At 43.4% G+C, this 21550-nt stretch overlaps 1 protein-coding gene across 1 annotated transcript; it reads left to right on the plus strand.

The window, feature by feature from the left end:
• Positions 1–2153: 2153 nt before the first annotated feature.
• On the plus strand, positions 2154–8643 carry LOC118392442 (secretory phospholipase A2 receptor-like). Its single transcript, XM_052460328.1, has 10 exons — positions 2154–2195; positions 3187–3225; positions 3555–3863; positions 4674–4839; positions 4959–5065; positions 5579–5926; positions 6172–6504; positions 6691–7191; positions 7361–7729; positions 8132–8643. The coding sequence occupies exons 2-10, from the start codon at positions 3192–3194 to the stop codon at positions 8140–8142; spliced, it is 2178 nt and encodes a 725-aa protein (XP_052316288.1). The 5' UTR covers positions 2154–2195; positions 3187–3191; the 3' UTR covers positions 8143–8643.
• The last annotated feature ends 12907 nt before the right edge of the window (positions 8644–21550 follow it).

The following is a 21550-nucleotide window of genomic DNA, read 5'->3' on the forward strand; positions in this document are numbered from 1 at the left end:
GACTTGGCCATTCTAACACCTGGATATGTTTATTTTTGAACCATTCCATTGTAGATTTTGCTTTATGTTTTGGATCATTGTCTTGTTGGAAGACAAATCTCTGTCCCAGTCTCAGTTATTTTGCAGACTCCATCAGGTTTTCTTCCAGAATGGTCCTGTATTTGGCTCCATCCATCTTCCCATCAATTTTAACCATCTTCCCTGTCCCTGCTGAAGAAAAGTAGGCCCAAATCATGATGCTGCCACCACCATGTTTGACAGTGGGGATGGTGTGTTCAGGGTGATGCGCTGTGTTGCTTTTACGCCAAACATAATGTTTTGCATTGTTGCCAAAAAGTTCAATTTTGGTTTCATCTGACCAGAGCACCTTCTTCCACATGTTTGGTGTGTCTCCCAGGTGGCTTGTGGCAAACTTTAAATGACACTTTTTATGGATATCTTTAAGAAATGGCTTTCTTCTTGCCACTCTTACATAAAGGCCAGATTTGTGCAATATACGACTGATTGTTGTCCTATGGACAGAGTCTCCCACCTCAGCTGTAGATCTCTGCAGTTCATCCAGAGTGATCATGGGCCTCTTGGCTGCATCTCTGATCAGTCTTCTCCTTGTATGAGCTGAAAGTTTAGAGGGACGGCCAGGTCTTGGTAGATTTGCAGTGGTCTGATACTCCTTCCGTTTCAATATTATCGCTTGCACAGTGCTCCTTGGGATGTTTAAAGCTTGGGAAATCTTTTTGTATCCAAATCCGGCTTTAAACTTCTTCACAACAGTATCTCGGACCTGCCTGGTGTGTTCCTTGTTCTTCATGATGCTCTCTGCGCTTTTAACGGACCTCTGAGACTATCTGTCAGGATTTGGCCAGGGTTGTTCCGGTTTTTGGTCACTAGATGCCCCCATTGTGCCTTTTGACCTTTTGTTTTCCCTTGATCCCCATTATTATTTGCACCTGTGCCTCGTTTCCCCTGATTGTATTTAAACACTTTGTTTTCCTCTGTTCTTTGCTCTGTGTTTGTATGTTAGCACCCAGCCCTAGTACTCTGAGAACTCTTGTTGATCCCGGTGGACTCTCTTGTGGAATTCTGTTTTTTTGTTCTTGTTTGTTTGTTTTTTGAGTATCTTTTGAGGCTTTTTGTGTTTACCTTCCACGTTGTGGATTTATCCTTTTTTGTCTTGGAGGATTACCTTTGTTCTTGTAGGATTCCTTTTGAGGTTGTGGAGTTACATGTTTTCCTGAAGAACTTCACTTTTTACTTCATTAAATACACCGTCTCAAGTACTTCTGTGTCTGCCTCATCTTCTGGGTTCTGCCGACTATTCGTGGCTCAGTTGGTTAAGTGACTGTTTCTCACTCCGGAGACCCGGGTTCGTAACCGGGTCCTGTCACTATCACAGTGCAGGTGCATTTATACGGAGACTTGAATACACACAGGTGGATTGTATTTATCATCATTAGTCATTTAGATCAACATTGGATCATTCAGAGATCCTCACTGAACTTCGGGAGAGAGTTTGCTGCACTGAAAGTAAAGGGGCTGAATAATTTTGCACGCCCAATTTTTCAGTTTTTGAATTGTTAAAAAAGTTTGAAATATCCAATAAATGTCGTTCGACTTCATGATTGTGTCCCACTTGTTGTTGATTCTTCACAAAAAAATACAGTTTTATATCTTTATGTTTGAAGCCTGAAATGTGGCAAAAGGTCGCAAAGTTCAAGGGGGCCGAATACTTTCGCAAGGCACTGTATTTGGTGTTTTCTTTGTTTCTTTTACCACATATCTTCATGTCTCATCAATCAGAGGTCAGTGGATATTGTACTGAACCATGTACTTTAGTGAAGCCATTGTCCAGCGCCAATAATCATGAGTTGATTCCTATTTACCAAATGTACTGCAAATTATTGTCACAAATGTGAACTTGATACACTAACAGAAATGTACATTTGATCAAGCAACGTAGATGTACTGTATTTCTAACACTGTATAAAGTCCACTGTAATAACAGAGAAAATACATTGGGTCTATTTGTTTATTTGTTTATGTGGAGGGAGGGGTTGGAGCTGAAGTTTCAGCATCTCCTGGGTGTGTTCACCTGGTCAGCAGAGAGGGAGGAGAGAAACTCTATAAACTCACCTTTCTTTCCCCGGTCTCCCCATCTCACAACCAAACTCTGGGGAGGGAAGAGGACAGCTAACTGGGTAGGTGTGACATCATTTCAAGCTGCATTAAACATTTTTATCCTGATCAAAGAAAAGCACAGTGTTTCAATTTAAGAGGTAATAATTCAGATGTGTTTGGCACCTTTTATAACTTACTGTTTGAAATGATTTGAATGGTGCCCATTGCTTAGTATTCTGTGTATTTTTATGAAGTTGAGACTGACTACACTCTTAAAGTGTCAGACATTTGCCCGAAATGCCAGATAGGCCCACTTGGCTAAAAGTGGACCAGCCGTCTAACTTGTTTTTATTTTTATGTTGTGGAAAATGATCACTATCTGTCTAATAATGGGGCCCTCAAGGTAAAAATATTGGGCCAGTTTTGTGCCATCAAAGAAGAAAATGGGCCAGTGTTTTAGAAATGAATACTGGTCCCTGTCCGCTCCTGCACTCTTAGAAAAAAAGGTTCCAAAAGGGTTCTGCAGCTGTCCTCATAGGAGAACCTTTTGAATAACTGTTTTTGTTCATAGAATAATATTTTCCTCTGTGAAATGGTTCCACATGGAACCCATAAGGCCTTTTCAAAGGGTTCTCCTATGGGAACAGTCAAAGAACCCTTTCAGATTCTAGATAACTTTTTTCTAAGTGTAGAAGTCAAATCTAATGTTTGATAACAGTGTGAGTCAAAACATATCTTATGCATATCAAAGAAATAGTGGAAATCAGTAGATTTAGAGAGACTTGAGACACTTTTAAATCTCATCACATTTACCTGAAATTAGACTATATTTTTTACTTCTTTCAAAGTGCATGTTTGGTTAATCAAAGTTTATTTCATGTAATGTTTCCATAGAGTAACTGCAATGCTACTTTGGTAGTCAAATCACCTTAACATCACTTCGTCATTTTGTTTAACTGGAAAGGTACAACACTGCCTGTTAACTCTCAGAAGGAAGTTGTGCACATTAGTTCAGACTTCAACACGAATGAACGAAGACTGACAATTCTTTAAACCACAATCTCTTCACAGTGGTCATGATACAGCCAATACTTCTACTCCTGCTACTGGGTAAGAGTTCAGATGGGATGAATATTCCTCTTTTGGTATTATAGACCAACCTGCTATTACTTATCTAGTTGACCATGTATTCAAAGTAGTTGGGTAGTGGTTCAGAACCTGTCAACATCTATTTATGTACAATGAGCTTCAGTTTAACCAACATTTAAGATGACATCTACAGATCTCTCTCCTTGAGTTGACACATTCATATTTTAGTACAGTGATTATGAAGTTGAAATTCTAGCACTAATGTTGATGTCGGTGTCACAATCTAAACAGAGAAAGAGATTGACCATCCCAAAAATAACATCTTTCTGATGTGACATTTATCCCCACAGCAGCCATGTCCTCACCAGTGTTTGGGACTGAGGTATCAGTACTAGAGGGAACCTCTGTTACCCTTGTCTGCACATACCTAGGGGTTAAAAAGCTTGAGACATGCTGGGGCAGAGGTTGTGGATTTGTTCAGTGTACTGATCCCATAATGGAAGATCAATCCAAATATAACATTAACGCTGAAGTTGGAACAGTGAATCTCACCATTTTAAAGCTACAGCCGACAGACCGTGGGAGCTACTGCTGCAGAGTCTATGTCCCTGGAATGTTCAATGATCTTAAACAATTCTACAGCCTGAAGGTAGTCAAATGTAAGTGTTGCTCACTTCAGACTATGGGTTAACAATGGGTTTTGCTCAGTGCCGATGTCACCTTACAGTAGGAAGGAACATGAAGGTTTAAAGTCTTCATCTCCATGTATGAATGTTGTATTAGTGCATCACTATTGTGTATCAGTTTGTTCTCTCGCTAACTGTTAGAGGAATTAAATTCCTATATGTTTAATACCCAATTAAATTAATACACTCAACCCATTTCTAAGGATTTGTAAGAAACTTATTTGCATAAAATGGGCGGAGACCAGTCTCAAAATCACTAGCGTTTATTCTCCAGAGTACTGAACATGATACAATTTACAACAAGTTATAAACTGAAAATGACGTCATTAGGTTTCGAACTGTCCCGTCTCTCCTCCACTCCGGTACAATGGCAGTATAGTTCTCAAGCTTTCCTACATCGTCTCTCACCAATTTAGATCATTTATGACCAAGCCAAGGTCTTCCTGTGTAGATAAGCATTCTAGCCAGTCTGACGATAAGTTCATTCGTTTCTACCAAGGAACAGACAGTCATTGTTATAATTCTTGATTATAATTACACACATTATATTCAGTACTAGGATTAAAAGAAAATTCATACATCTATACAGTAACATAATAGTATTCTGATTAGTCAGTCCTGATTGAAATGTATACATAATTAGTCATTATTGATTTTTTTAAAATCACTTAACACGAACAAAGTCTGCACTACTGATAATATCCTTTTGCTGCCTAGTTTATCTTTATGCTGTGTCCCTTTCTGATGGTCTGTGTGGTGAAATAGAGTATGTCTTGGTTACAGGTTGTGTGAGGGACCTACTGGACAACGTCCATTTTCTGGGGAACAATATTGCGAAACAGCCATTTACAACCGAAAATGCAAGTCAGTGCAGGCAGGAATGCACCAGAAATGACACATGCCAGTACTTCACATTTGTTGATGAAAACGCAGGAATAATAGTCCACAGGTACATGCTCAAAAATTATATTTTTTTTATGCTTGGGCAAATAAAGGCAGCAATATCATTTTTGAATCAGCACCATTCTGATAACTACTACAACATTTTGGGGGATATTTATTCCACAGAAACAAATGTTTCCTGAAGGCCTCAACTGGTCATACGCCTGTAATTACAATACAGCACCTCCAACATGCAACCTCAGGCTACTCTCTGAGAAACTGCAGTGGTAAAGGTGAGTACATACAATGACATGACTTGATTCATCATTTGTTTTGGCCATTGAATATCTAGCCAATATCTAATAATCACAGAGGTAAACTTTGTTAATAGGCCCTCTTAAACAGGATACCATTGACATGGATATCAAACTCTGTCATGTTGTGTTTCTGTTGATTCCATCATCTCTGTTGAAGGTGTAACTTATTGAACGTCATCAATCAAGCATCTTTGAAGAGAACCGTTTCAGACCAATGATGTGTAAACTCTATAGAATACTATCACTACTATGTATTCACTTTTAGTCATTGATGCACAGGACACGTCCATATTCATAAAACAAATTGGTTGGAGGATTGAATGAGTCTGCACATTTATGAATTTGCCTCTGTCATGTCTTTTTTTACTCTGCTATAAAACAGTATGTGTTTCCTATATTTTATTATAAATAGTGGAAGCTGAAGATGGTCACGTTTTCCAATCAACACAACAAGCAGTCTGATAAGCATTTCCTCTGTGTTTCCAACAGTCACCTACTCAGTCAAGAAGTACAGCCTCGTCGCTGAGAAGAAAAACTGGACCGAAGCACAAGAATACTGCAGACAACACTACACAAACCTGGCCATCATACACACAGAAGAGGATTGGAAGGCAATTCAATCCTCTTTGGGTGATTTCAGTGGTGATGTGTGGATTGGGCTCCATAGGTCTGGTCAAACTGAAAAGTGGAAGTGGTCTGATGGACAGGACTTCATGTTCTTTAACTGGGAAAAAGGTTTTGGTGTCCACACTGAGGGTTTTGACTGTGTCTTGTCTATTTCATCTCATTGGCAACCAGTGGATTGTGCAGCCCTAAGTCAGTATATGTGTCAACGAGGTAAGGACTGACTAACTAACTCACTGTCTCTTTCTTTCAATGGAAAATCCAACTTGTCATTTAACAAATGGGATTGATTGATTGCACAACACCTACTCTAATACTGTATTCTTCATCTAATCAGATCTCAAACACTTTATTAATTAGGTTATCATCTGTAACTTCCAAGTGTATTTCTTGTTGTGTTTAGTCATGAACTGCCTCATGAAATCAGATGTGTCACTTTTCACCTTCCCTCCTGTAAGTTCGTCATGGTAATGGAACAACAGAGAGGGTGTATGAGCTGATGCCTGGGGCAACGATGTGGCAGGATGCTGTGACAGACTGCAAGACAATAAAAGGCAGAGAACTGGCGAGTATCTGTAACCAGAAAGAACAGGAAGCCTTTGATGAGTTGACTACAGGGGCCACCTGGATTGGACTTAAGCACAACAATAAACTATGGGAATGGTCAAACAGAGAACCATTTCAGGAAAGTGAACATACCTGGGTAGGTGGAAACTGTCAACAGCTGAACTCAAACAGAAAATGTACTCCAAAAGATTGCTCTAATCAAAGTGCTTTCTTTTGCTATGGAGGTGAGTGCAACATTGTAAGAGCGTTTTCAAACTTTTCAAACAGTCAGTGATATGACTAAATTGTATATAATCTCCACAAAGAAAATCCTAATTTACTAGAAGTACATTGTTTTTGTATCAATGATAAAAATGACAGGAAACTTCAAATGTACTTAAATGTATATGTATTCTACTTCATTGTGACAGACGAACATCCACTTAATACCACTGGGGATTCGACCACTCCTGTTACCCCTGAAACCACCAGCCCTACTTCAACTGGACCTCCCTCTATCAAGACATCCACCACAACAACTACCACTTTACTACCTACTACTACTAATGGACAGTCCACCACCTCACCACATACCACCACTAATGGACAGTCCACCACCTCACCAACTACCACTACTATTGGACAGTCCACCACCACACCAACTACCACCACTAATGGACAGTCCACCACCTTACCAACTACCACCACTAATGGACAGTCCACCACCTCACCAACTACCACTACTATTGGACAGTCCAACACCTCACCAACTACCACTACTATTGGACAGTCCACCACAACACCAACTACCACTACTATTGGACAGTCCACCACCTCAACTTCCAGTGGACAACTGACCTCATTGGGTCCCACCTCCCCAGACAGGAAGTCCACATCCTCCCTTAGTAGTACAACTTCTCCACTCCATCCTGGTGAGTGTCAGACATGGAGCTACATTCTGTACCAATCTGCACAAATGTGTACAAGTGACAGTTGTTGGGCTTTTAATGACAGACAAGTCCTTGAGAGAATTTGTGGTTTTGTGTTAGTGCACTTCCATTAACATTTGTGCAATTTCATGTTTGTTTCTTGTCCATGCAGATTACCTGCACTACTTCAATGAGTCCAAGAGCTGGATCAATGCCCTGGAGTTCTGTAAAAGTCGTCGCTCCAACCTGGTGCACATCACCAACCAGACCGTGCAGACTGACTTGACCCAGCTCCTGGCCAATGTGGAGCTGCCATGTGGGGGGGTGTGGATTGGTCTGGAGCGGTCCATCTTTGAGTGGAGCGCCCCCTGGCTGTGGACCAGTGGGGATGTTGATAAGGTGGTGAAGTACAGTGAGTGGCACAGCTGCTTCCCCCTCAACCCCATGAATTACCACTGTGGTAAGATGGTCCGGGTTGGTAACAGAGAACTGAAGTGGCTGGATTCTTCCTGTCATCAGGAATTACCCTTCATCTGTCAAGGTGCATTGCTCAACTTTGGATCTCCTATTTTGGGACTTTTTTCAGTGGGGTGGAACATTCAGAACTTTGCATATAGACAATTATTACTTAGAACAGTCATGGTTTACTGCAGAATAGAGATTTACTGTCTCGACTCTCATGTCAGATTTATGCATTGAATTACGTTATGCAATGCTCTGATTATACCTCCCTATTGAGGCTCAACATACACCCCAGACACAACCTCTCCACAGCTGGCTACTATCTGAATTGCTCTTTACTCCCTTTAACTCTCTCCTTTTTACAGTCTAGACTCACTCTACTAGTAAGTCTTTAGAATGAGCCAAAACATAATGGCAAGGCCTGGTCATATAAGATACTGTACATTGATGTCCTCTAATCCTGTGTGTGATGTTTCAACAGATCTCCACTAGAGGGCTCTCCATGTCATTATGGACAGTCTGCAGACAGACCACACTGATATGCCAGAGAGACTACCACACTCATGGTCTGGAGGGAACCTGCATTTCAGTTCATTATATTATTACACTACGATTATTAATATTATTACTACATTAACTTATTATTAATCTCTATTACATGATATTGCTTAATGATACTCTACTTACATATACAAACTTATAAGCATTGTTATTTGACTGTAATGTACTGTAATACTTTAACTATTTAAAAACAGAGTAAAGAAAGGTAAAGTAAAAGTTATTAACTGAAAATATAGTATAACTCCTGTGTGATCTGTACTGTTTGAGAACGTGTACTGTACTGTTTGAAAACGTGATTTAGTTAGAATGTCATTTTTATTTTTGTACTTTCTGCATAAACATCCATTTAGCATTTGATCAGTGTGGAATTTTATTATTTGTAGAAAGTGCATTGAGTGATTAATCAAAAGCTATTAAAATGGTCATAATGTATCCTTATTATTTGAGAGGTATTAAGTGGTGTCTAGTCTAAATCCATGTTATCAATATTTTCAGCAGGACTGAAGGAGTCCATCTCAACTGTCAGCAACAATGAACCTGGTATCTCAGAAAACAACTTTTCATGGGGGCGAGATGTCTGCGACATCTGTAATGTTGACACACTATTGCACTGATGGGCTGTATTTATGCTACACTGCTCTCTAAACCATAAGCTCAAATCTATTTTTCCCAGATGCAGCCCCTGACCTCTTCTTTAGCCAACAAAAGGGATGAGTCCTTCAGTGACACCTGAGCAGTCGACCCATATGGGTGTTAATGCTTATATACTATATCCTTAATGCTTTAGTGTAAATCAATCTAATATTGTAATACTGAGCACAGGATTTCGGCCTCAACTGGGTGGTAGTAACTGCCTCCATCTGACCTGTAAGTGCCATTGACAGACTGAACACTCCTCTCTGGACAATAGAGACTGAACACTCCTCTCTGGACAATAGAGACTGAACACTCCTCCCTGGACAATAGAGACTGCTCTCTGAAGAGATTGTTCCTTTGCACTGGAAGTAAGACTATCATATTTTTCTCTTTTACGTATATATATATGTTTTAAACAGAAAGAGAGGAGGACAGTAGGGAAAGAGAGACAGAGCTTGCATCTAAGGGGCACTATGCCAGATTCAAATCTACACTGACACCATAGATATGTGTGTCAGAGGCTGTGGCATTACCACTAGATGGACCAGTCAACGAGACTGCTATCTTATTGGTGTTAATATCTGTAAGACACGTGAAGGGGTGGCATTTTAGACCCAATAGGGTCCCACTTTAACAAGCACTGTCAGATGCCGCACAGTAATGTAGCCTAATCCACTCTAAAATGCCACCTCTCTCTCCCCACTCTCACTAGGGATTAATGCAAATATGTGTTCATGTGGTTTCTAATATGAGATAATAGTTCCATTCCGGGTAACATAGAATACAGAGGCTTGCTACTACACAGTTCCACAGTAATTTGCAGCTGTATTCATCGACCTGGCCAAGGCTTTCGGCTCTGTCAATCACCACATTCTTATTGGCAGTCTCAACAGCCTTGGTTTCTCAAATGATTGCCTCGCCTGGTTCACCAACTACCTCTCCGATAGAGCTCAGTGGTTCAAATTTGAGGGCCTGTTGTCCACACCTCTGCCAGTCTCTATGGGTGTGCCACAGGGTTCAATTCTCATGCCGACTCTCTTCTCTGTATACATCAATGATGTCGCTCTTGCTGCTGGTGATTCTCTGATCCACCTCTACGGAGACGACACCATTCTGTTTACTTCTGGCCCTTCTTTGGACACTGTGTTAACTAACCTCCAGACGAGCTTCAATGCCATACAACTCTCCTTCCGTGGCCTCCAACTGCTCTTAAACGCAAATAAAACTAAATGCATGCTATTCAACCGATCATTGCCCGCACCTGCCCGCCCATCCAGCATCACTACTCTGGACAGCTCTGACTTAGAACACGCGGATAACTACAAATACCTAGGTGTGTGGCTAGACTGTAAACTCTCCTTCCAGACTCACATTAAGCATCTCCAATCAAAAATTAAATCTAGAATTGGCTTCCTATTTTGCAACAAAGCTTCCTTCACTCATGCTGCCAACATACCCTCGTAAAACTGACCATCCTACCGATCCTTGACTTCGGCGATGTCATCTATAAAATAGCCTCCAACACTCTACTCAGCAAACTGGATGTCGTCTATCACAGTGCCATACGTTTTGCCACCAAAGCCCCATACACTACTCACCACTGCGACCTATACGCTCTCGTTGGCTGGCCCTCGCTTCATACTCGTCGCCAAACCCACTGGCTACAGGTTATCTACAAGTCTCTGCTAGGTAAAGCCCCGCCCTATCTCAGCTCGCTGGTCACCATAGCAGCACGCGCTCCAGCAGGTATATCTCACTGGTCACCCACAAAGCCAATTCCTCTGGTCGCCTTTCCTTCCAGTTCTCTGCTGCCACTGACTGGAACGAACTGCAAAAATCACTGAAGCTGGAGATTCCCATCTCCCTCACTAGCATTAAGAACCGGCTGTCAGAGCAGCTCACAGATCACTGCACCTGTTCGTAGCCCATCTGTACACAGCCCATCTATCTACCTCATCCTCATACTGTATTTATTTATTTTGCTCCTATTTATTTTGCACCACAGTATCTCTACTTGCACATGTAACAGCTTTCTTCCTGGGAAAGAGAGGGTCAAAGCGCAGCGTGGTGAGTGTTCATCTTCTTTAATAATAAATCCCAACTGAACACTTCAAATTACAAAACAACAAATGTGAAAACCGAAAACAGTCCTATCTGGTGCATAGACAAAGACAGGAAACAATCACCCACCAACCCCAACACAAAACAAGCTACCTAAATATGGTTCCCAATCAGAGACAATGACTAACACCTGCCTCTGATTGAGAACCATATCAGGCCAAACACAGAAACAGACAAACTAGACACACAACATAGAATGCCCACCCAGCTCACGTCCTGACCAACACTAAAACAAGGAAAACACACAATAACTATGGTCAAAACGTGACAGCACATCTACCATTCCAGTGTTTAATTGCCATATTGTAATTACTTCGCCACCATGGCCTATTTATTGCCTTAACTCCCTTATTTGACCTAATTTACACTCACTGTATATAGAATTTGTTTTCTTTTTTCTACTGTATTATTGACTGTATATGTTTTGTGTCAAACTGCTATGCTTTATCTTGGCCAGGTCGCAGTTGCAAATGAGAACTTGTTCTCAATTAGCTTACCTGATTAAATAAAGGTGACATTTAAAAAAAAAAAATGTACAGTCTTCAAAGGATATTGAAAGAAAAGTTATATTAGCTGTAAATAAGCTGAATCTCATTTGAGTGTCTGTTACCATTCCTTTGCCCATCTAGAAAAGAGAATCAAGCAGACTATTGTAAGGATGTGTTACGCTCAATGAGTGAAGAGGTGTGGAGTCAGGCGCAGAGAGCAAAAGGATGTGGGAAAAACACGCTTTAATGTCCAGGAAAAATAACATGAACAAAAGTAGGAAACAAATGATCAGAAATAATAACGGACAGCGCGAAACCCGAAAATGCAAACAAAATCACTCTAACATAAAACAGACAAACAAGCCCGCACGAAACAGAAGCGGGCTGAACAAACTTATATAACCCCACCCTAACAACCAAACAAGAAACAGGTGATACCAATCAGACAAAACCAAACGAACACAGAACACAGCTCCCGCAGCGCGCCGACGCCGGCCTCGGGGACGACCCGGGGGCCGAGGCGCTGGGCGATCCGGACGGAGGCGATGGAACTCTCTCAACATAGTTGGATCTAGAATATCCCCCACCGGAACCCAGCACCTCTCCTCCGGACCGTACCCCTCCCAGTCAAAGAGGTACTGCAAGCCCCTCACCCAGCGTCTCGAGTCCAGAATAGCTCGTATCATGTACGCCGGGGACCCATCGATGTCCAGAGGGGGCGGGGGGGACCTCCGGAACCTCACCTTCCTGCATGGGACCAGCTACCACCGGCCTGAGAAGAGACACATGAAATGAGGGGTTAATACGATAATACGAAGGAAGTAATAATCGATAACAAACCTTGTTTATTCTCCTCAGGACTTTAAATGGCCCTATACACTGCGGACCCAGCTTCCGGCAGGGCAAGCGGAGGGGCAGGTTTCGGGTCGAGAGCCAAATCTGTAGTAGAAAATCGGTTCAAATATGACACAATGAAGAACTTTGAATTCAATTATAGACTTTTAATACAAGAGTATAGCAAGCCGGAGTGCTCCGCGAAACACACACCTTTTCCAGAGCCCTGGCTCCAGTATTTATCCACATATTGCATATGAGCCCATCCCACATGTAAATTACGTTACATTCCAATCCATGCATCCTGCTTGTTCAGCTCAATAACGCTCATACCTGCTTTCCATCAGATTATAATGATGACAAGACCCTTGCTTTGTTCCTGCACTTAACTAAATGCATTATTTTGTTTGTGTATTATCTAAGATCAGCAGACTATGTGTCTCCTCAGTTTCTAACGTGTCCAGCTATACTAAAAATACTATACATTCCTCTATTTTACAGCCCTATGCTTTGGCTCTGCACTTAGCTCAAAAATATGCGAACTATGTCTATTGGTCATCAGTTAGTCATTTCACTGACCCCCTCCTTTGTATATCCCTCTGGCCTTGGTATGTCCAGCTATCCTAGCACCTGTGTCACCTTCCCTTCATGTAGTCTGTTTTTAATGTCCAGCTATTCTATACATCTTATGCATTTGTCCATGTGTTATATTTGCACCCACAGACCCTGTCCCCAAACACGGGGACCTCACTGCGGTAACGGTCAGCGCTCTTCTTCTGCCTTACACTCGCTTGGCGTAATGACTCTCCAGGTCTCCTTAGAGCGCTGCACCCACTCCTCCACCGCAGGAGCCTCAGTCTGGCTCTGATGCCAAGGTGCCAGGACCGGCTGGTACCCCAACACGCACTCAAATGGTGACATGTTGGTAGAGGAGTGGCTTAGTGAGTTCTGGGCCATTTCTGCCCAGGGAATGAATCTCGCCCACTCCCCTGGCCGGTCCAGGCAATACGACCGCAGAAACCTACCCTCCTCCTGGTTCACTCTCTCCACCTGCCCATTATTCTCCGGGTGATACCCTGAGGTCAGGCTGACCGAGACCCCCAAACGTTCCATAAATGCCCTCCATACATGGGAGGTAAACTGGGGGCCCCGATCAGAAACTATATCCTCGGGCACCCCGTAGTGCCGGAAGACATGGGTGAAAAGAGCTTCCGCAGTCTGTAGGGCCGTAGGGAGACCGGGCAATGGGATAAGACGGCAGGACTTAGAGAACCGATCCACAACGACCAGGATCATTGTGTTACCCTGAGAGGGGGGAAGGTCAGTAAGAAAATCCACCGATAGATGGGTCCACGGCCGTTGTGGAACGGGGAGAGGTTGTAATTTACCTCGTGGCAGGTGTCGAGGAGCCTTACTCTGGGCGCACACCGAACAGGAGGAGACATAGAATCGCACATCCCTCACCAAAGTGGGCCACCAGTACTTCCTCCGAAGACCTCGCACTGTCCTAGAAATACCTGGGTGACCCGACGAGGGTAGACTATGAGCCCATCGAATCAATTGATCACGAACAGCGAGCGGCACGTACCTACGACCCTCCGGACACTGTGGAGGCGCAGGTTCCTCCCTTAGCTCCCGCTCAATGTCCGCGTCCACCTCCCATACTACTGGTGCCACCAGCTTAGCTGCCGGAATGATGGGAGTAGGATCGATGGACCTGTCCTCAGTGTCATAGAGTCGTGACAGCGCGTCGGCCTTAGTGTTGAGGGAACCTGGTCGATACAAGATAGTAAAACGAAATCTGGTGAAATACATGGCCCACCTTGCCTGACGAGGATTCAGTCTCCTAGCTGATCGGATATACTCCAGGTTACGGTGGTCAGTCCAGATAAGGAAAGGGTGCTTAGCCCCCTCAAGCCAGTGTCTCCACACCTTCAGGGCCTTAACCATAGCCAACAACTCCCTATCCCCCACATCATAATTCCGCTCCGCTGGCCCGAGTTTCTTCGGAAAAAAAGGCACAGGGGCGGAGCTTCGGTGGCGCACCCAAACGCTGTGAGAGCACCGCCCCAACCCCAGCCTCGGATGCGTCCACCTCTACTATAAACGCCAAAGAAGGGTCCGGATGCGCCAACACCGGCGCCTCAGTGAACATCGCCTTCAACCTACAAAAAGCTCCGTGCACCGGCCCCCCCTTCAGCAGTGAGGTAATAGGAGCTGCTACCTGACCAAAACCCCGGAAAAACCTCCGGTAGTAATTGGAAAACCCTAAGAACCGCTGCACCTCCTTTACCGTGGTCGGAGTCGGCCAATTACGCACGGCCTTTACGCGGTCACCTTCCATTACCAACCCAGAGCTGGAAATGCGATAACCCAGGAAGGAATCTGATTGTTTGGAAAACTCACATTTCTCCGCCTTCACGTACAGGTCATGCTCCAGCAGTCGTCTAAGAACCTTGCGCACCAGAGACACATGCGCAGTGCGTGTAGTGTAGTAGATCAAAATATTGTCAATATACACCACTACACCCTGTCCGTGCAGGTCTCTGAGAATCTCATCCACGAAGGATTGAAATATAGCTGGAGCATTCTTTAACCCGTATGGCATGACGAGGTACTCATAATGGCCAGATGTAGTGCTAAATGCAGTTTTCCACTCATCTCCCTCCCGAATACGCACCAGATTATACGCACTCCTGAGATCCAGTTTCGTGAAGAACTGCGCTCCGTGAAATGATTCCACTGCCGTAGCAATGAGAGGTAGTGGGTAACTAAAACCCACCGTGATGGAATTTAGACCTCTATAATCAATACACGGATGCAAACCACCATCCTTTTTCTTCACAAAAAAGAAACTTGAGGAGACAGGTGACATGGAGGGCCGAATGTACCCCTGTCCCAGAGCCTCGGTGATATATGTTTCCATGGCCACCGTCTCCTCCTGGGATAAAGGATACACATAACTCCTGGGGAGTGCAGCGTTTACCTGGAGGTTTATCACGCAATCCCCCTAACGATGGGGTGGTAATTGGGTCGCCTTCTTTTTACTGAAAGCAATAGCCAAATCGTCATACTCAGCTGGAATGCGCACGGTGGAAACCTGGTCTGGACTCTCCACCGTTGTCGCACCGATGGAAACCCCTACACACCTGCCTGAACTCTCCCCTGGAGAGTTCCCTGTTTCCACGAAATCGTAGGATTATGAATAGCTAGCCAGGGAATCCCCAGCACCACCGGAAACGCAGGTGAATCGATAAGGAACAGACTAATTCGCTCCTTGTGATTCCCCTGCGTAATCATCTCCAACGGAATTGTGGCTTTCCTCACCAGCCCTGACCCTAATGGTCGACTATCTAAATAGTGCATGGGAAAAGGGGGTTCTACTTTTACTAACGGAATCCTCAACCTCTGAGCGAGTCCGCGATCTATAAAGTTTCCAGCTGCGCCTGAATCTATCAGTGCCTTATGCTGGAGAGAAGGAGAATAATTAAGGAAACAAATGAATAAGAACATGTGACCAACAGGAAACTCTGGGAGAGTGTGGTGCTTACTCACCTGGGGTGACCGAGGAGTGTTCTGCCTGCCTTCTCGATTCCCAGATTAATTCCTCCAGCACCGACCAGACGTGTGCCCTCTCCGGCCACAACTGGTACAGGAGGAGCTTCCTCCTCCGATCTCCCTAGATGCGGTCCCTCCTAGCTCCATCGGGATAGGAGCGGGAGGGTCAGGAGGCTTTCATAACGTCCGCGAGCAGCTAGCAGATGGTCCAACCGGATCGACAGGTCTATCAGTCCATCCAGGCTAAGTGTAGTGTCCCGACAAGCCAGCTCCCTGCGGACGTCCTCTCTCAGGCTACACCGGTAATGGTCTATCAGGGCCCTGTCGTTCCACCCTGCTCCAGCGGCCAAGGTCCGGAACTCCAGCGCGAAGTCCTGCACGCTCCTCGTCCCCTGCCTGAGATGGAACAACCTCTCACCCGCCGCTCGACCCTCTGGAGGGTGATCGAACACGGCCCTGAAACGGCGGGTGAACTCCGGGTAATTGCCCTTCGCTGAGTCGGGCCCGTTCCAGACCGCATTGGCCCACTCAAGGGCTCTACCCGTAAGGCATGTGATGAGGACACACACACTCTCCTTGTCCGAGGGAGCCGGCTGAACGGTGGCCAGGTAGAGTTCTAGTTGAAGCAGGAATCCCTGGCACCCCGTCGCTGCTCCATCGTACTTCCTCGGAGGTGTAATGCGCAGAGCGCTGGAACCGGATCCCGATGGGGGAGATGGTAGAGTGAGAGGGTCGGTGGGGTAGTAGGGAGACCATTCCTCTCCCAACAATCCATCCTCTCCATCATTTGATCCATCACTGATCCTAGGCGATGGAGGATGGACGTGTGATGAAGGACTCTCTCCTCCATCGTGGGAAGAGGAGTGGTCGCTGCTCCTGCTGACTCCATATCGTGGGGCGGGCTTCTGTTACGCTCAATGAGTGAAGAGGTGTGGAGTCAGGTGCAGAGAGCAAAAGGATGTGGGAAAAACACGCTTTAATGTCCAGGAAAAATAACATGAACAAAAGTAGGAAACAAATGATCAGAAATAATAACGGACAGCGCGAAACCCGAAAATGCAAACAAAATCATTCTAACACAAAACAGACAAACAAGCCCGCACGACACAGAAGCGGGCTGAACAAACTTATATAACCCCACCCTAACAACCAAACAAGAAACAGGTGATACCAATCAGACAAAACCAAACGAACACAGAACAAAGGATCGGTGATAGCTAGTAGACCGGTGACGACGATCGCCGGGCGCCACCCGAACAAGAAGGGGAGTCACCTTCGGTAATATTCGTGACAGGATGTCTCTGAAATCTAACACAGAAGCTGACCTCAATGACCCAGTGGTAAAGGAACAGATGTAGGAGCAGGTACAGTAGTCCTACATCTCCCACATCAGAAATCAATGTCATCCTCACTCATTTCACTCTTCTCAGGATCAGGAATAGAAACCTGACATCACATATTATTACATTTAGGATGCTCAATTAAAATGCGTGTTTCTGGCTTTATCTAGTTTGATCATATCTCATAGACCAGAAAGGAGTTAGCCAAGAACAGTAACTCCATCCAAGGCCTACGCTGGAGAGAGCTGCCGAACGGAGACACTTTTCGCAAGACAGTTGGAAGTCTTGGCAGCCCTGAAGAAGGTAAAATGTTTTTGCGTCACAGTTATGAAAATGTCCCTCCTTCTGTTTAGTCTATTGCTCAGAGTCCAGTGCAGTACAGTGTGTTGTTAGGTTTTGCATCCCATTGACAGGATGGAAATGAAGTCAGGTGTTCATTAACTATTTCCAGTGAGAGTCTTTGTACTGTTGTGTTTGTTTTCTTAGTGTAACCCTCTCACCAGGCTCGAATTTGACTCTCACGATATTACCTTACTTAGAATATCTGAACAGCGTTGGACATTAGGTGAGAAGGACATCTCCAATAAGAATCCTTATTGTAAACTCGCTAGGGTGATGACAACTAGGGTATTAACTAACTTGAGATTGAATGATTATAGATGTGTTATTATATAAGGATATGCTTTTCTATGCATTAAATGAAACTGAAACAGTAAATCACTCCAATGCAACAGACATAAGGTTCAAGATCTGTATCATCACATCTTCAATGTACCACATCAAAATAAATCAAAATAATAAATCCAAATGAGTCATGCACAACCCATGTCCAAATGACTTGCAAGCTTGCTTAAACCCGTTGGCGAACGTTGGAGCTAAAAACAAAATGACGGCAAAGTCCCGAAGCACCCCATCGTTGTAGTTACTCACTACTCATAGATATCTCCTCAGCGAAGTATAGCAGTTTCGTGTAGGTGTCCTCACGAGATCCACAGCAAGCACAGTTATCAATACAGACAGTACTCCTTAGCAGCAACAGATATCCCACAGGTCTCGCACAATGCTAGGCTAACCTCGAGGCTGTCAAATACCTCCACGATGAGACGGTAGCTTCAGTCTCTACTAAGTCTTTCTGTGATAAACCAAACACCATGAATCATGTCGTTATTTAGCATTTATCCAAATCGACAAAAAGAAAGGGAAGTAAAACCACAGCTTTTGTACATCCAGAATTACTCTGCACTTTGTTAACACAACTAGGGATTAGGCTGGCATAGCCCTGTAGGTACCACATATAAAACAGTACTTTATTTACAATCACTGGAAGGTCTGTGATACTCATATATTCAATCTAGCCAAAAGGCATATGCAGGGGTTAGTTGTAAATATACTGCAGTTTTCTCTTATTGTAGCATGTACAGGCTAGTTCTGCTGGCTAATTTTGAAAGATCTTGATCATCTGACCTCAGGTGTTGAACTCCCTCTAGTGGAGAATTAAAAAATGGGTAAATATTTTTCAGACTGATTGATTGGTCTTGCTGGGGTCCCTACAGTATGCTTCTCCTCACCTAGATGCTCGTAACACTGATGTTTGAGTTATGATTGTAATGTAATATGTGGTTATCATATTGTTTAATATGTGTGTCCATGGCCTTAAAAGGCAAATGACAATATAACAGAGTCACCAAAGGAAACCTAGTTTAGAGGGCCCACAAAAACTATACCTCTCCCAGAAAGACAGATTTAGGGTTAATACCATGATAGGGGGAGAACTGACATGAAAATGTTCAACTGAAATTCACCTATCATTTCCCAGAGCGCAAATTCTTGATTTACCAATCACATGAAGAGCAGGACATATCAGGTTGTCTAAAGTGAGAGGACAAAACATTAGGAACCGCATCCTAATATTGAGTTGCAGTTCTTGACACACTCAAACCGGTGTGCCTGGCACCCACTACTATACCCCGTTCAATCTCACTTAAATCTTTTGTCTTGCCCATTCACCTTCTGAATGGCACACACATACAATAAATGTAAAATCATTCTTTAAACTGTCTCCTCACCTTTATCTACACTGATTGAAGTGGATTTACAAGTGACATTAATAAGGGATCATAGCTTTCACCTGGATTCAGTTGGTGTCTATGTCATGGAAAGATCAGGTGTCCATACTGTTTGGTAAACTCAGTGTATATCACCATGGTGACTTGATCTATGACTTGGTCATATGCCAACCAAAAAAATGAGTTTGTAATTTGATGATGTCGACCATAAATTGTTATCTTTATGTAAAGTATTTAGGAAATGTTGGAATTTTTCAAATGTGTTGGCTTTATTACTGTATAACATCTTACATCATGACTGATATTTTGGTGTCAAAAAGCATTATTTTAATGTTGTTATCTAGTAAATATGCCTAGTGCCTCTCATAATGGGATATTTCTCAAGCAGAAAATGTCAGAAAATGTGTTTTGTTGTAAGGTGATTATGTACTGACATAAAGTACTGCAATAGCATACCAGCTATCATTTTATCATATCACTCAGCACTTGATCAATGATATACAGTACTGTTGGTTTCTAATCAATATGAGTCAAGTAAAAAAAAAGAAGGGATTCTCCCCGTAAAATATGTTGTTTTACTTAAATAGTCAACAGAGCATTCATTTCTGATCCGTAGCCAGCTTAGGTGGAATTGAACTCATAAATCAGTGATCAGGCCTGGGTCCTAAATAACTTTTTTTCTCACACGGTCTGCAGCTAAACCCACTACAATGACACACAAAATGATGCATCACTTTGTCAAATATTGGCATTAATAGATTGATGCCTCATTACAGAATACTTGTTCCAGAGGATTCAGAGGAAGAATTTGAGCGAAAAAGAAGTTGCCCAACACTACAAACTTCATATACTTTTTGGAGGACAGAAGGGGGAGGAGAAAGGTTGAATCAAGCTGCTTTAGTCACTCTGGCCATTTTACATAGCTTTTACATTAATCTCGGCACCCAGAACCAAATCAGCTACTCAATGTTAAGGCTGTCACGAGAGACTTCTTTTCCATAACAGTTTGCATTAAATATCTATTTTTCTATCACAAAATCCTGTTTCTTAAACATCTCCGTAAAAGGTTTTCTTAAACAGACAAAAACCTTTACCCTTTTGCATCTTTTCAGTGGCAATGTGGCTCCCAACAGCGGTGGTTGTGTTCCTGGGTAAGAATTGTATTCCCTTTTCCCCAACATCTTTAAACTAAAAACATCACATCATTTAGACCTTGAACACGAACCACAGTATGTTGATGAAGTTACCTTGCACTACTGTGACACATATCCATGTTTTTATATCTCACTATCTATGTAGTTGTGCATGTGTAACAGATACAACATACACATTACCTTTTGGGGTCTTTCTTGTTCAATTTACAGTATGGGAATGTTTAGACTGTTTTCTTTGCCCAGGTGCAGCACCTGACCTTTTCTTCAGCCAGCAGTCCAAGCAGTCCTTGACAAATACTTTTTCTGGAATGACATTCTGATGGTATATGAACGGGACCTACATCATTGCCAGCTTGCCTGCACTAACCCTAACCCTACTTCAGCTACGTGGTTAAAGAGTACAACCTATTTGAGTATCTGGGTTGTCTGTTTGAGTAGAGTTCACACTACTTCTTTTGGTAATTAGTTGAAGGATGGGGTTAGAGAAATGTCACCCCACTCAAATGCAGAGCTATGGATTCATGCACTGACTATGCATGAGATCAAAATCATACGCAGTATGTTAGCAATTACATTGATTACATTTATTTTAATGTTAAACAGAAATGACATAGGAAGTGCATCTGTCATGACTTCCGCCAAAGTCGGTCCCTCTTCTTGTTAGGGCGGCGTTCGGCAGTCGACGTCACCGACCTTCTAACCATCGCCGATCCACTTTTCATTTTCCATTTGTTTTGTCTTTGGTTTACACACCTGGTTTCAATTCCCAACTACATGTTAATTATTTAACCCTATGTTTTCCCCATTATTTTTGTGAGTGATTGTTTTATTGTAAGTTCGGTCCGTTGTTTGTGGGCTTGGTATTTCTTCATGTATTTGGAAATTTTGAGTAAAGTTCATTGTGTTACTCATCTCTGCCTTCCTGCGCCTTACTCCTCTGCACCAGATACACCCAGAACTTTACAGTATCACTCACCCGAAATGGAGTCAGCAAGAGCAGACAACACCCCTTTGGAGTTTGAGGAGCGCGTCCAGCAGCATGCAACCATGTTGCAACGTCTCAGCACTGCTATGAATCGCGTGCTACAGACGAATGACCGATGGGAGAGAGGAGGAATTCTGCCAGCGCCTCCACCGGCACC

This window comes from Oncorhynchus keta, chromosome 13 (genome assembly GCF_023373465.1).
Source record: "Oncorhynchus keta strain PuntledgeMale-10-30-2019 chromosome 13, Oket_V2, whole genome shotgun sequence".
NCBI classification, from domain to species: Eukaryota; Metazoa; Chordata; class Actinopteri; order Salmoniformes; family Salmonidae; genus Oncorhynchus; species Oncorhynchus keta.

Bases quoted from the DNA above. Each gene is read 5' to 3' on its own strand.
- LOC118392442 (XM_052460328.1), top strand. From the start codon at position 3,192: ATGATACAGCCAATACTTCTACTCCTGCTACTGG. The intron at 4,840-4,958 runs GTACATGCTCAA...TTTATTCCACAG, and splicing joins GCAGGAATAATAGTCCACAG to AAACAAATGTTTCCTGAAGG. The intron at 5,066-5,578 runs GTGAGTACATAC...TGTTTCCAACAG, and splicing joins GAGAAACTGCAGTGGTAAAG to TCACCTACTCAGTCAAGAAG.